This window comes from Somniosus microcephalus, chromosome 7 (assembly GCF_052327205.1).
Source record: "Somniosus microcephalus isolate GS21.2 chromosome 7, FLI_Smic_1.0, whole genome shotgun sequence".
In the NCBI taxonomy this organism is placed as follows: Eukaryota; Metazoa; Chordata; class Chondrichthyes; order Squaliformes; family Somniosidae; genus Somniosus; species Somniosus microcephalus.
This window is the reverse complement of record NC_140993.1, coordinates 57,138,441-57,152,801: the sequence shown is the minus strand read 5'-3', so window position 1 is coordinate 57,152,801 and position 14,361 is coordinate 57,138,441. Positions and strand designations below refer to the sequence as shown.

Sequence of the window (14,361 nt, the reverse complement as noted above, 5' to 3'; positions counted from 1 at the left end):
AGGAATTAACGATTGCTGCAGAGTTTCCTGGCGTTTGGGAAACTCGGCAATGAAAATGAGGTGAGATTGAGCAGCACTTTATTGGGATGGTTAAAGGATCAGGAGGCCAGATCGGAATAAAGGTTCAGTGCTCACAGCTGCTTTCTCAGTTCCTTTTGGGAAACGGTTTGGCTAGAGTACTTGTTGTTCGAGACTTGTACTGTTTGGAGGTGTTCGCACACGATGGATGGTGCCATTGCTGCTTTTGATTGGACTTCGGACGAGGAAGAGAATGAGCATCAGCAGCAGCAAGGGCTTGCTGTGGAGGGAGATGCAGGTGGCCAGCAGAGAAGGGAGCAGGTTCGACAGACAGGCTTAGCTTCCTTGACTTCTCAGAGGACCAGTGCTTCGAAGGCTGAGCTTGTCACGTCAGGTGGTCGCAGACATCTGCAGCTTCCTAAAAGAAGACCTGCTACTTGCTGGGCCTGGTGGCCACGCATTACCAGTGGCTGTGAAAGTCACCACCACATTCAATTTCTTTGCCTCTGGTTCCTATCTGGGCACTACCAGGAACATAGCGAGGGTCTCATAAATACGTATGGCCAGTAACGGATAGATTGTTTGCCAGAGCTGGGCAGTATGTAAACTTCCCCTGTGATGACAATAGACAGAATGAGCGGACACTCAGATTTGCGTCTCTGGCTGGTTTCCTACAGGTGTGAGGTACCATCGACTGCACACACGTGGCAATCCGACCACCCCCAGATCAACCAGGTCTATTCATCAACTGCAATGGATTTCATTCCATCAATGTTCAGCTGGTGTGCAATCACATGAAAAGGTTCAGTCAAGTCTGCGCCAGATTCCCTGGGAGCTGCTAGTATGCTTTCATACTGCAGCAATCCGACATCCCTGACGTGTCAGACCTGGAACCAGCCTTAAACGGTGGTTGCTGGGCGACAAATCTCCAAACCTGACTGATGACACCTCTCGGGAACTCCGCCAATGAACATAACGTAGCGCAGCAGCGAGGACTAGAGGTACAGGAGGAGCAAGCCGTTAAACACTCTCATCTGATGAGGATTCCAAGCCGAAGCGGAAGATGCAGTGTCAAACGCCAGGCCAGCCGATCACATTGCTGCTCAAGATGCCAGGGATGCCCTAATAGTCACTCACACTGGACCAAAGTAACTATCATATCCCCCCCCCCCCCCCCCCCCCCACTTACACGAGCAGTCCTGTAACCATCCATCCACTTGTACATGCACCAATTGGTCTCAGTCAATTCCATGTCATCGCACTCGGCACCGGACAAATGAAAAGCAGAGCTGGCACTCGCCATGCAAGATTGGGGAACATGGGAAAGTGGTGCAAAGGAATAAATTTTAAAGTGATTAATAAATTAAATATTAACAAATTTTCAAAAACACCCATGTGCGTATCTTTGGGGAACGACAAAGCTTTTCCCTTTCTCTAGCACTTCTATGTGGTGCAATCCCTGTGGCTTCAACAGAGGTAGAGGCAGGCTACTCTGATCCCTGCTCTGACTTTTGAGGTGTTCGCCACCAATGACCTCTGGGTGTTGGAGCCTGTGAGGACCCGCCATAGACTGCTCCACCTGCACCAGTGCCGAGGCTGACTGGGGCTGCCAGGAGAGGAGGAAGCATGTTGGGGGGGGTGGGTGGGTGCGATGCGCAACGGGTGAGACGTGAAAATGCTTTGAGAGGAGTTTGCATTTTCATCTCCCGTATCGCTATCGTCCCTCTCCTGGGCCAGCGGCACATCACTCCTTCTTTGCGAGAGAGCACCTTGGAGGAGATCAGTGACGCCTTGGAAACACACGTCTAATCCGTCTGTTTGGAAGGTGGTAGGCATGTTGCCGTTCATGGTTTTCAGGGCCGCCGTCGAGGCCTGCAGAGACTCATTAGTGAGTCGCAATTCAAGCTCCACAGAGGAGGTCACTCTCTCAAATGGAAGACATCTTGTAAGGGCCTGTGACATCACTCCATAAATGTTTGAGTTGCCCTCCTCCATCCTCTGACATTGTGGTTCGTGTGCCTAGACTGCTGCTGGCCCTCTGTCGCTCTCCTTTTCATTGATATCCCGCCCCACCCCGGGTTCAGCCTCTCTGTTCATCTGAGCAAAGCTCGGCGAGGTCTGCACCCCCCGATGCGAACTCTCCACAGCTGTCCCTACCGCCACCCTCTGCTTGGCTCATCTGTGAACTGTGATTCACCTGGTGTGATCCCACCTAACTGAGGGTCCACCGAAGTAATCGAATTTGCGCTGGTGCCTGGTACGCATGTGTCCTGTGCCGGTTTACCCTTGGCAAGAATGAGTTCTGAGGAATCCTCATCAACAAAGGGCAGGGGCTGCAGTTCTTCGTGTGATGGCCCTGGAGGAGAGAAGAGACTGATATTTAATCATGGGAATGTGTTGAAATGCACATGAATAAGGTGATCATATTTCATTAAGTGCTGAAGTCATGTCAAGATGACGTAGTCTTGTAGGACATGTAGGTCTGAGGGATTAATTCTGTCACCCTGCAGTAATGAATTACCAGTCTTGCCATCTCCGATTTTCAGGGAGACTGATATGCCGCTAATTTCCAGCACCTGCTGTTCCGCATTGATGAGCTGCACGATCTGTGGGGGTCCGCCTCGGGTCTTCTCCCTCTCCTTGTATTTTGTGCTCTCTTCTCCTGCAAGGGTGGCACAACGGACCTATGAGTGGCTGTAAGGCACGGATGCAGTGCATTCATTGAAGGTGACAATCGGGCAGATGCATCACGACTAGCACCGACAGGCATTTAAGGAGCGTGTTGGCAGTCCCATTTGAGGTTATGTGCTGGGAATCGGGGGAGCTGACTGAGGTAGTATCACACTACATAAGGATTGAGTTGAGTGGCAATAGTGGAAGGGGGAAGTGAGCAAGTTCATTAAAATGAAATGATGGGCGCTGCTGAAATTTAAGTGGGTGTGAGTAGTGATGTGAATGGAGTACGTGTGAGGTGACAGAGTGAGAATATTTTTCCTCTTTCCTCACCCTTGCTGTACCCAGCAGTATGTTCAGGGACACCTAGTTAAATCTGGGCGCATCCTTTGCCCTTCCTGCTTCCCTTTTTCTCCTTCAACTTAACTAAAGACTAAACTCCATACACAAAACTTCAAACCTCCTCCATCATTGCATCTGTGAACTGGGCCTTTAGTTGAGGTAAAATCACGTCCCAAAGTTCCGCATCACGTCTGCTCACACACATTGGAGACGCGGAACCCAGAAGTAAAATGATAATGAGGCATCCCTGTTGAAATTGGACATTCCCTATTCCCACACATCCCAAGGTCTTACATATTTGTCACCCGCTATCCCCCCCCCCCCCCCCCCCCCGGCACACCGATCACGTCTCCATGTTAATATCAAGTCCATAGTCATTTATAGACTTGAAACTTTTTAATTTTCATACTTAAAAAATAAAAGGAATCTATGGTGTACTTTTGGTGGTTCCTCCGGTCCCGATTCTTTATGCTGATTTCCGCTTGTATGCACCCATTTTTACATTCTGCCATGTGTTAATGAGATTAGCAGGAAATTTAGGTGTAAATAGACATCGGCAAAATAGGTGCACGAATGGCCGTAATTTCTTGTGTAACATCCCAGTTACTCCCCCACCGGAAGTTCCACCCCATTGTATATTTGTTTCGAGATGGCTAACTGGGCCAGATTAGAGAGAGAGATTTTGTCTACTTCCCACAGTCTGCAAACCTGCATTGACACTTCAAGTAGGACTTTTGCAGACATCAAATAATCTTCTGCCACAATTAATTTCTGGGTACAGGCAACATCAACACAGGAATTCATCCAGGACTGGCAACTTCTACTGAAATGCAGCTGAATCAGAATTGCATTGGCTGCTTTTTATAAAGTCGTAATAGAATTCTATAACACACAGTTCTTCCTAAATGATATGAGGCAACATGGAGAAGAAAAAAAGGCAGCCAATGATGGAACTTTGACAGGCAGGGGGTGGGGGCAGTGTTGGAACCTTGAGGTGTGCAGCAGGTGACTGTATGGGTGTGGGAGGTAATGTCATTCCAGATGCGCTGACTACTTCGGGATAGGTAGGGGTGGAAGCATGAGACTGTAAGACCCAGGGAGGAGAAGTGATGCAGGCGAATGCAGTGGTCAACCTCCTTAAGATTTCTTTAAAAAGAGTAGCAGTTGTATAACAGAAACACAGCATTAGCCACCTCGAATGCATTTTGCCAGTTTGAAAAAGGTCTTTTTGTTGGGTCGTGACTTTCGGTATCCAGTTGCATCCCCAAGTTAAACAAATCAAACAAACCATTGCAGTAAGAAAGCCCTCAAATGATCAGTGTCTGTCGCAAACAATTACGCTTATAAAACTTTCCATCAATCTGTTTGTTTGGACTATCTGCCCTTAATTAACTAGAACATTGTGTAATTGAAGAAGATAATGAGTTTTTACCAGAATCACTTTTAATATTTCCCCAACTGAATGCTTCACTACTGTAGTGTCAATGTGGTGTAAGTGAAGAGACATCATGGGTTCTTTTCATTGCTCAATCTTCTCTCTAGCTTCTTTGCATGGATACACCAGCTGATAAAAATCTTATCTTTTTTATTTGGTATTTCTGAATCTTGACCAGATATTTATTGAGCTTAGGGACCAGCTGAATTTGGAATATTCCAAATCCCGGTTTATATTAACAGGCAAAACCCGCCTTATTAATGAAAGCTGCTGTTATACTACTGGTGCCAGTTTAAATCTACTACCTATTACTGCCTGCTTTACACTCCTCTCTAGTCAGGGAAACTAGAGCTCTGTAATGACCAGTGGGTTTGTAAATTTTGATGTTGGCAAGGAGCCAATAGAATAGTCGATAGCTAGCTTTAACGATGAAGATTTTAAAGTGCCAGGTGATCCGGTTTTTAAAGTTTGCTTGTTAGAATGATAGAATTATACAGTACAGAAGGAGGCCATTCGGCCCATCATGCCTGTGCTGGCTCTTTGGTAGAGCTATCCAATTAATCCCATTCCCTTGCTCTTTCCCTATAGCCCTGTAATTTTTTTCCCTTCAAGTATTTCTTACCAGCTGCATTTATATTGCCATTATTTTAAGGATTCTGGTGGACTGGTGTCTGTTTACGTGGCTAAATTGAGCTCACTTATCCCAGAGGCTGACATATACCCAGTTTGTTGCCTGCTGCCAGGCTAAGTGAGCCAGATTTAGCAGTAGAAACCCCGAGAGCTGGCTTGTGGATCCAGTTTAAACTGCACCAATATAAAAGCAGCTACCAGTTGTAGTTATACTGCAGCCAGTGAACAGCTGAAATGAAGCGAGGCTACCTCCTCAAGGTGATGCCCATTTCTGTGACTTAATCAGTACAGAATTATGTAGTGTAAAAAGGCTCAGAACAGACTAAATAGTTAAGTACCTGCGATTGTAAACAAGTGGTGAATTCTAGTTTTAATGGTAAAATGGAGAGGATTGCAGAATATGAGTTGCAAAATTCTGGAATTTCATGTACTAAAAGTGGAATTTGACTTACTCGGACACTTCAGTTGTACTGGTTTCCACAGAAAAAAATGAATGGAATCCTGGAATGTAATCCCCAATATATTTGAAAAGAAACCCCAGAATTACACTTGATGAAATGGAATTTGACTTATTCCGTGATTGTAAAACAGTGGCCCTGATGATAATCGCTGTTAAGAACATCATTAAATATCTTGGCTTCTGTAGTTAGTAAGTTGGTTTCAAAAAAAACTTGATCAGTTTGAAGTTGCTGACTCAGACTAAGATTTCACATCAACTCAGATTAGAAGTTTCCATTTTGAATGAGCAACTTTGCAGACCTATTGTGGTTTGTCATGTGTTTTTTTTAAAAAGCATTGTCGTGCTAACGTGGCAGAAGCTAAAATTTTAAGAGTTTTGTTATTTGTCCAGCAAATTAGGTTAAAATTAAGATAAAGGTGAAACCTGATATTAAAGATAGGAATATGTTGTGGATTGCTGAGCATCTTAAAAAAAAAAAAAGGACTGGTTAATCTTTCAGGTGAGAGCCCTCCATCCGAACCAGGTCCCACCTGAAATGGTAACCTTTCTTTTCTTTGATGCTGGCCAAACTGTGTGTTTCCAGCATTTTTGTTTTAGGGTTAAAAAAAAATTATTTTAAAGAATGGCACTGTGTATTTCTTTTGTGGTTTGATTCCTGGGCAGCTGGAACCTGTGAGTGTTATTATTTTGTGTTGTGAGTTTAGAAGGTTTATAGTTTGAACAGTCTCTTCAAAACAAATTTTCAAAGCGGATTCCTGTACCGGGAATGTAATGCCCATAGGATATGGAAACATCAGCACATATGGCATTGATCTATAAACACAAGAACTTGCCTTTAACGTAGAAAAGCATTCCAAGATGCTTCACAGAGGTATAAGGAGAAAGGGACGGATTGACTTAAAGCTTAGTCAAAGTGGTGGGTTTTAAGGAGGGTTTTAAAGAAGCAGAGGGAGGAAGAGAGGCACAGGTATTTAGGACGGGAATTCCACTGCATGGGGCCTAGAAAACTGAAGACAAGACCATCAATGGTGGTATGATGGGTGGGGATATACAGGAGGCTAGAGTCGGAGGAATGGAGAATTCCAAGGAGGTTGTAAAGCTGGAGGGGGGTGGGGTTACAGAGATGGGAAGGGGCGAGTCTACTGAGGGATTTAAGCACAGGGATGCAAGTTTAAATATGAATTATTGGGAGACGTGGGGGGTAGTAAATGTAGGTCAGCAAGGACAAGGAATGATGAACGGGCATGACTTGGTGTGGACTAGGATGTGGGCAGCAAAGTTTTGGATGACATGAAATTTATGGAGAGTTAAGGTCATGAGGCTGGCCAGGAGAACATTAGAGTCATCAAGCCTGCATGTGCCAAAGACATGCGAGAATTTCAAAGGCCGATGGACTGAGGTAATGGCAGAGGCAGAAAGTGTTAGGGAGGTGGAAGTGGGCCTTTTTGATGGAGAGGTTTTTGGGTCTGAAGCTCAGCTTGGGGTGGAAGGACATCAAGGTGTAAACAGTTGCGATCAGCTTAAGACCGTGGCCAGGGAGGGCCATGGAGCCAGTGATGAAAGTACAAAGTTTGTGAAGGGGGTGCCAAAGACTTTGGTCTTCCCAATGGATAGCTGGAGGTAGTTACACCTCATTCAAGTCTAGATGTCTGACCAGCAGTCTGAAGGAGTGCAGGGGTCGAGAGAGGTAATGGAAAATTAGAGCTAGGTACCATTGCTCTACATGTGCAAACTGATCTCATGTCTGTGGATGATGTTACCAAGTGGCAGCCTATAGATGAGATGTCCAAGGATGGATCCTTGTGGAGGAGGTGGGCGAATTTGTAGATGACTATGTAGGGGTGGGAAGAGAAGCCATAGGCTTGTCCTGTCTATGATCAGATGGTTAAGAATGTAACCAAGAAAGTGTAGTCATTCCAAGCTGGACAATGGACGAGAGGCATTGGTGGAGGATTGTGTGGTCAATTCCTATCGAAGGCTGCAGAGAGGTTGAGGAGGGATAATGCAACACGGTAACTTGGCATTGGTTAGGGCCATTTTGGTACAGTAGAAGGGGCACAATCCTGATTGGAGGGGTTCAAAAAGGCATTGCTGGAGATGGGCATATATCTAGGAGGCAGCGGCATGTTCCAGGAGTTGGGAGAGGAAATGGAGGTTGGAGATAGGGTGGTTTTGAAAAGGCGGGGGGACAGTGACTGAAGTGAGAACTATTTGCAATATCAGCTAGCATGGAGTCGGGATAGAACATTGCGTATTTCGGAGTTCAGTGGGCATGTAGTTGAAGGAGCAGGAGCTAGGCCTTTTGAGAGAGATGAGTTTGGAGAGAGCAGGGGGAGATGAGAGAGAAACTTGAGTGATACAGGCTTATGTACTGCAGACTGGTTTTATTTTAGAAGACACCTTAGATTTTGTTGAGTTGATGTAAGCTTGGAGTTGGAAAAATTGCCAAAAGATTAACTGGTCTGGTTTGTTTTTTGTTGTCAAAAACAAATTCTTCAGCCCTGACAAAGCTGGTAAGATTTAGGCAATGGCAGTCCAGCTCTTGCATAAGTGATTCTCTGTGTGCCATCTTGCACTATTTGAAGAAGAGGTTGAGGCTTCAATGGTTAAAAGTAAGGAGGTCCGAATAGAAAGGAAACTGGAGAGAGGTAATTTAAAAAAAGAATACTTCCCTGATGGCCTAGTTTGTAAAGGCACCATCCAGTGTAGCACTGTCAAACAGACTAGAAAATGTTATCTGGCCTGTGCTGAATGAGCAATCTTAGTCAGGCAGCAGTTTGGGTGCTATGATAGACCTCAGTGGCGCGTGACTCTGAAAGGGGGAAAATATCAGCAAGACTCCTGGTCCCGATCACTATCCCGTGACCAATGTGGGAGAGTGAACATGTCTGGACATCGGTAGAGAACCAAATCGGGTGCAGGTTGTAACATCCTCCGCGATTGAGCAGTCTGCCAAAGCACTGTTTGTTGACTCGCACTTGAAGAATGGCTACTTGGTTAGCTTACTGGCGGCTGCCAGCATCTGTACACCAAAAGTTCAAGAGAATGGGAGAAAAAATAAGACTAGGATAGACAGTGGATGCCAGACTACTAAATAGAATTCATCATATTGCTGTATATTCTGGGAGGAGAGACATTCACTAGTTGTGAAATTTAAAATAAGCTAAGGATTAAATTTGAAAAATCTGAGTCACATAATGAAGTTTGAGTCCTTCTGAAGTATAATGGGAACTTTGCTCTGCATCTAACCCAACCTGCAATTCTTATTTGTGCAGTATAAAGAGAGTTTTTCTACAGCTAACCCAGTTGGGAGCAATACTGTACTTCTAATACAGAAGTGCTTCCTGAGATGGTGTAGAAAATGGTGTTGATTTAATGCATATTGTACTTTACCAGTGAGTGTTTAATGCCAATGCTGGGTGTAAGAAGTGGAGAAAATGGTCATTGTATAACCTGTATGGAAACAAAACATTTTTATTTACATTATGATATGGTTAGATTGAAGTGTTTAACTTGATTTGATATGTTTGGTATGAAAATGGCACTATAAATCATCAGAAGGTTTAATACCATAAATGCTGTTCCCAGGAGATCATCACATAGTTAATTGTCGGCCTTTAATTTTATCTAGCTGCCACCCTCTGATACCACTGACCAGCTGAAGACTGAAGTGAGCAGCGGCGATTTCTGTCCTCTGAATCAAAAAAGCGATCCACTCTCTCCATCTCCAGCTTCGGCGAAACTCCGAGCACGGAAAACAAAGCCTGAGGAGCCATCCGGGAATATAAAGGCTTCAGATCCTTCTCCTACCCCAACTGTACCTCAGGGCAAGGAGTTGCACAATGTAGAATTTCCTCAGACATTACCCCCACCTCCACCTTCAGATATCCCTCAGACTGGTTAGTGCGTTGCTTAGTGAGTCTTGCCTAGAGGGGTTTTAAAGCAAAGAGCTTCTTAGCTTCTAGTCGTGGCTGTTAATTGTGTTGAAAGAATTATGAAGATTTTGTTGTTTTTCTTTGAAAACCACATGTAAACTGGTATTTTCAGGTATGTCGGCATGTTTAGTTATGTAAAGCTTTTCCTTTAATTTTTTCCGTAATTTTAATAAGTGATGTGATGCATGCAAGTTCCTCCACTTTACTGCTCATGGGTGAGGCTGCACCATAGACGCTGAGATCATGGTTCCTACTAAGGTAAAAAAAAAATGCACTCAACTTAAACGCGCACAGCTGATGGAGATAGAAGCCTGAATTTAATTTCATGAATTAGTCCACATTTGCTTATGAAGGAAACGAGTCAGATTTCTTAACTCTGGACTGTGTATCATCCTCAACATATAACAGTTTAAAAAAAAAATTCAACTAAAATTGATTTTCTTTGCTCACAGTCACTGACAGAACCAGCTATCGGTCACCCTAACTTGTCTTTTTATAATGTTCTGTTCTAAAAACCAAGGGGTACAACACAACTGTTTCTTTCACTGTATTGCGTTGTACTATCAAAAGCCGATACTAAAATAGGCTACCACAACAAAAGAAAACAAGTAACTAACACCATTTAAAAAAAAAAAAAGGCTAATTGAGCATCTCTTCTTCCTAAAGGCCCTTCTCAGCCCAGCAGTCCGTCCGTCCGGTTAGAAAATTCCAAACGTAGGAGACGCTCTGTACGGTTAGCAAATGCTGCAGGGATTGATGGTTCCACTGATCAAGGGTATTTACCCTCTCCATCCAGTGGTATGACAGGACAGTCGGGCAAATCCAATAATCTGACAGACAGCAACATACCAGAGGGTGAGAATAAAAGTAACTGAACATGTTCAGCCAGTCGTACCTAATAGGCGAACATCTGGGTTCCACTGGGTTTGGTATTTATCCGGCGGGGATTTCCCTAAACCAAATAAAAGTGCACAGGGTGACCAAGTTGCACATGCGTTACTCAATCAAACCCGTTCTATTTTGGAAAAATACTGTATCATTTGGAACCCGGACGTACGTTCTGCTCATGCTGCGGTTCCTGTTCTGTAAGAAAATTTACCTTTAAAATTTTATATCTTGAATATATATTTTTTTATGCAACGGCAGAGAGGGGAGGAGTGTGTCAATTTCTGGACGGGGTCAGTTGATGCTGAAGTATAAGTGGCATCAGTCTGGCTGTGACATTTTGTTGAGCAAAAATAGCGCTCCGTGGCATAGCTGCACTGGAGCTGAAGCTCTATGTGGATGTATTCTTGAGTGTCAGCATGACACTTTCTCATGGGAACATTAGGAGCTCTTGACTGTTTATTTAAAATAGTCTTGTTGTGGCGTGATCATATTTGATATAAAAGCAGTGGCATTTTCAAAAAAAAACCTCTTGAGACAGTGGGTCAGCAGACCCAGATCATTGATGGATTTGAAAGTTGGTAATTGGCTGTAGTGTGAGCAAGTGGCAGTATTTGGCTTGTGCAATGTACTTCTTGACATGTCCAAGGTAGTAAAATGAAGAAGAGAGCACAGCTCTACCTTTCTATTTTTATAGCTATTTTGGATGGACTTTTTCTAGCCAAGTAGGAAAGAGCAGCTGATCAAATTCTGGACCAAAATGTAGACTCTAAAGGGGCGGAGCAGAGAAGATGTTGATTTGATCAGTAAACAGGAACAGCACCTGCATAATCACTAATATCACTGTACATCAGTCAGTACCCCTCGGCTGTTTATTAACCCAGTAATTCGTTTTAAACTCCATGTTGTAACTAACAGCCAATATCTTTCTTCTTGCTATTCTTTCTCTTTTCCCCCTCCCAATGAAACAATCCCGCCATGTATTGACTTTCAATACTGAAACTAAAACAGCTGTCAGAAAATAGTAGGATGGCTCAGAGTGAGCTAGAAGAATACTGGTCCAAATCGAGAGGCTCGGAAAACCATTAGTGACATGAACCTTTTAAATTATTGCTACCCAACACTGCTTCTAGTGGAGTTTTCCATTTGTGTGTTTACATTTTTTAAATTAAATCCCTGTTTTTTTTTAAAAAAGCTTTTAATTTTCTCCTTGTTCCTTTTAGGTTCTTCAGCTCCTATGCCTAGCACTATTTCTAGGCTTAGAGGGCAGGCAGGTGACCTCTTCAAAGTCCTGTCATTGCTGCTCTTGGGTACTGAGAGAAGCATGGCTTGACTTGGACAATGGATTTGTTTCAAAATTCAGTTTCTTTTTCCCCATATCTCTCGCTTCTTTATAGACTACCAGGCTGAAATCATGCTCTCTACCACTGACATTTTCAGTTGATTTATTGTTTGGGGCTAAATAGAACATGAAATGGGTAGAGAAAGGGAGAAATAAGAGAATGAGATGAACTTTTGATGAAAAGAATATTTGCAACCAAAGGCTGTTTTGTTTTTCTTTTCTCTGAGGGGACTAAAGATAAGTCGTTTTCCTTTTTTGAAAAAAAAGAGTAAAATTCCTAGTAAGAACCCTGATCTGAAGCCTACGATTGGTGTAACTGCCTTGTAACTCACTCAATGCCATTGGTGCTTACTTGAATTGAATGTACTCTTCTGATGTTGTTGAGCAATGTTATAGTCGTGCCATTTGATGTCGGTGCGTGAAGGCTATAAGTCGCATGATGTCTTTGACGTCAAGTCAATGTAAGCTATTGATCATATTAGTGGCAGAAGAGGAGGTTGTTTTGTCAAGGAACTTATTCAATGTGTTGTACATCTTTTTTTTAAAGCAATTAAAAAAAATAAAAAAAAAATCCATCACGAGGTAGTGTTACGATTCGCTGAAAGGAAACCGCTGGATATGTGCATCGGGACCAAGTGTGTGTACAGTAATGCAGGGAGCCTTGTTGCCAAGTACACTACCTCATGAAGAATTTTTATAAAACTTTAATTACTTATTCTGCTATACTTTTTTTGTAAAAGAGGAAAATACTGTCTTGCTAAACAAAGGAAAAAAAAATAAAAGTTATGACTATGTTGGATTGCAGAACCCTTGCTGTTTGTCTTTTTTTTGTTAGTTAAAAAACTTGAGGTCTTCCTCATGATCTATCTAACCAATTACAGCACAAAAAGTATATCACATGTTCAAAGGTATCTACCTATTTCCTAAATTTAAAAAAAAAAGTGGGACATAATTCTGGCAGTCACAAGGATGGCTTCAACATCAGGGTTCTTATCCTCTAAAATGGCTGCTCCCCCACTCAGACTTATTTTTGCCCCTCTGACTTTCAAGAGAAAAGTTTTGTTATAGTGAGTGTAGTGGCGAGGCAGTTGGGAATTAAAAAGTAGATTAGTTAAATTAGTGTAGTTTTTGCAGGTGGGGCAGGGGGTTGGGATTATGGGAACAGCACCCATATCTGGGAGGAGGATATAGGAGTGGCAAGCCCACCCCAACCTTGCCATTCCCAAGAATTAAAACTGCCATGGTTTTCGGATTCTAAAAGCACTTTTGCTCTGACTTAAATAATTTATTTAAATTACATATGACACATTGTAACTTGCTAAAAGTGCATTCCTGCCGTTAAAACCTTCTCTTCCAGCAGCTGGTGCTATCAAAGCCCAGGTCTAATGCATCAATGTTTGAAACACTTTTCCTGGCACATGACTGAAGATCACATGGCAACACTGCATTCTCAATGACAACACGGGTCAGTAATGGAACTCTATGATTAAACTCCACAGGAAATGCTCAGGAGGAAGAAATAATTGGATTTTTCAAATTTTTTTTTGAAAACTCTCCTCTTTGTGGTTAATAGCATCAATCAAACCCCTCGAGTATGATTAGAACCTTGTGCACACCCCATACATCTGTTACTTTGCAGCACTGATTCAGACTTACTTTTACGAATGAGTCTTTTTAAACGACTGGTAAAGGCGGTCCATTTTAAGGGGGCTGCTTTTCAAATGACTGCTATAATTTATTTGAATTGAGCTATATGTTTAGAAAAAATTCCTGGCAGTTGGCGATGACTTTCTTCTGTTGCTAAAATGACTTCAGTTAATGTTACAATGCTTTGATTTTGTGGCATACACAAATGGAATCACCCACTCAGAGTGGGGATGGGGACAAAGGTTCTGCACGTTACTGAATGGCCACAGCTATGATAGATAAGATAATGGATATCTGGCAGTAGCCTGACCAAAAGTTCATATCCCTAAACCGCAAATAAATTGCAAACCTTACCCAAGCCTTAAACTCATTTTGAGGTATCTATATGCATGCAAACTTTCTTTTAAAAATTCAGTCTGTGGTGTGGGTGTTTTTTCTGGTTAGTTTTCTGATTCTGAAACATGAAGGTGATTTCCAAGTTTTATGACGTGTAACCAGAATCTTTAATTGAACTATATGACGGGAACTGCAGCATCAACAGGGTTTTTTCTCTTAAGTTGTAAAGTTACAGAAAAGTTCCCAACTCTTGAATTTAATATACAGAGTACTAAAGTTGGAATATTTTTAAGGTTCAAATGACTGCTATCATTTATTTGAATTGAGCTATATGTTTAGAAAAAATTCCTGGCAGTTGGCGATGACTTTCTTCTGTTGCTAAAATGACTTCAGTTAATGTTACAATGCTTTGATTTTGTTAAAATTCGAATACCTAGGTGAAGGGCTAAGGCCCATAGTGCAGGACAGCACCATTAAAGTCAAACAGTAGTGATTAGAAGATTTCAAGCTTGAATTTTAAATGCTTTTAATGAGGGAGGTCCTATGAAATGATGATCAGAGATGGTGCAAAGGAGGAAGAACATTGGAGGAAATTTCCGAGGAACAATGAGGAACAGTGATTTAACAGAGCAGAAAGGTTACAATCTGGAAAGAGAGT

General features: G+C 42.7%; 1 protein-coding gene across 7 annotated transcripts in view; it reads left to right on the top strand.

Moving 5' to 3' along the window:
- The window catches only part of phf20l1 (PHD finger protein 20 like 1), a 159,846-nt gene that overhangs the window by 60,456 nt on the left and 85,029 nt on the right, over positions 1-14,361 (top strand). For 6 of the 7 annotated variants that reach the window (XM_085992486.1, XM_085992488.1, XM_085992487.1 and 3 more), the window contains 2 exons: positions 9,190-9,457; positions 10,160-10,348. In XM_085992486.1, coding sequence (XP_085848612.1) covers positions 9,190-9,457; positions 10,160-10,348 — 457 coding nt within the window. The remainder of the gene's footprint in view (positions 1-9,189; positions 9,458-10,159; positions 10,349-14,361) is intronic. The other variant, XM_085992489.1, reaches the window with a different exon arrangement.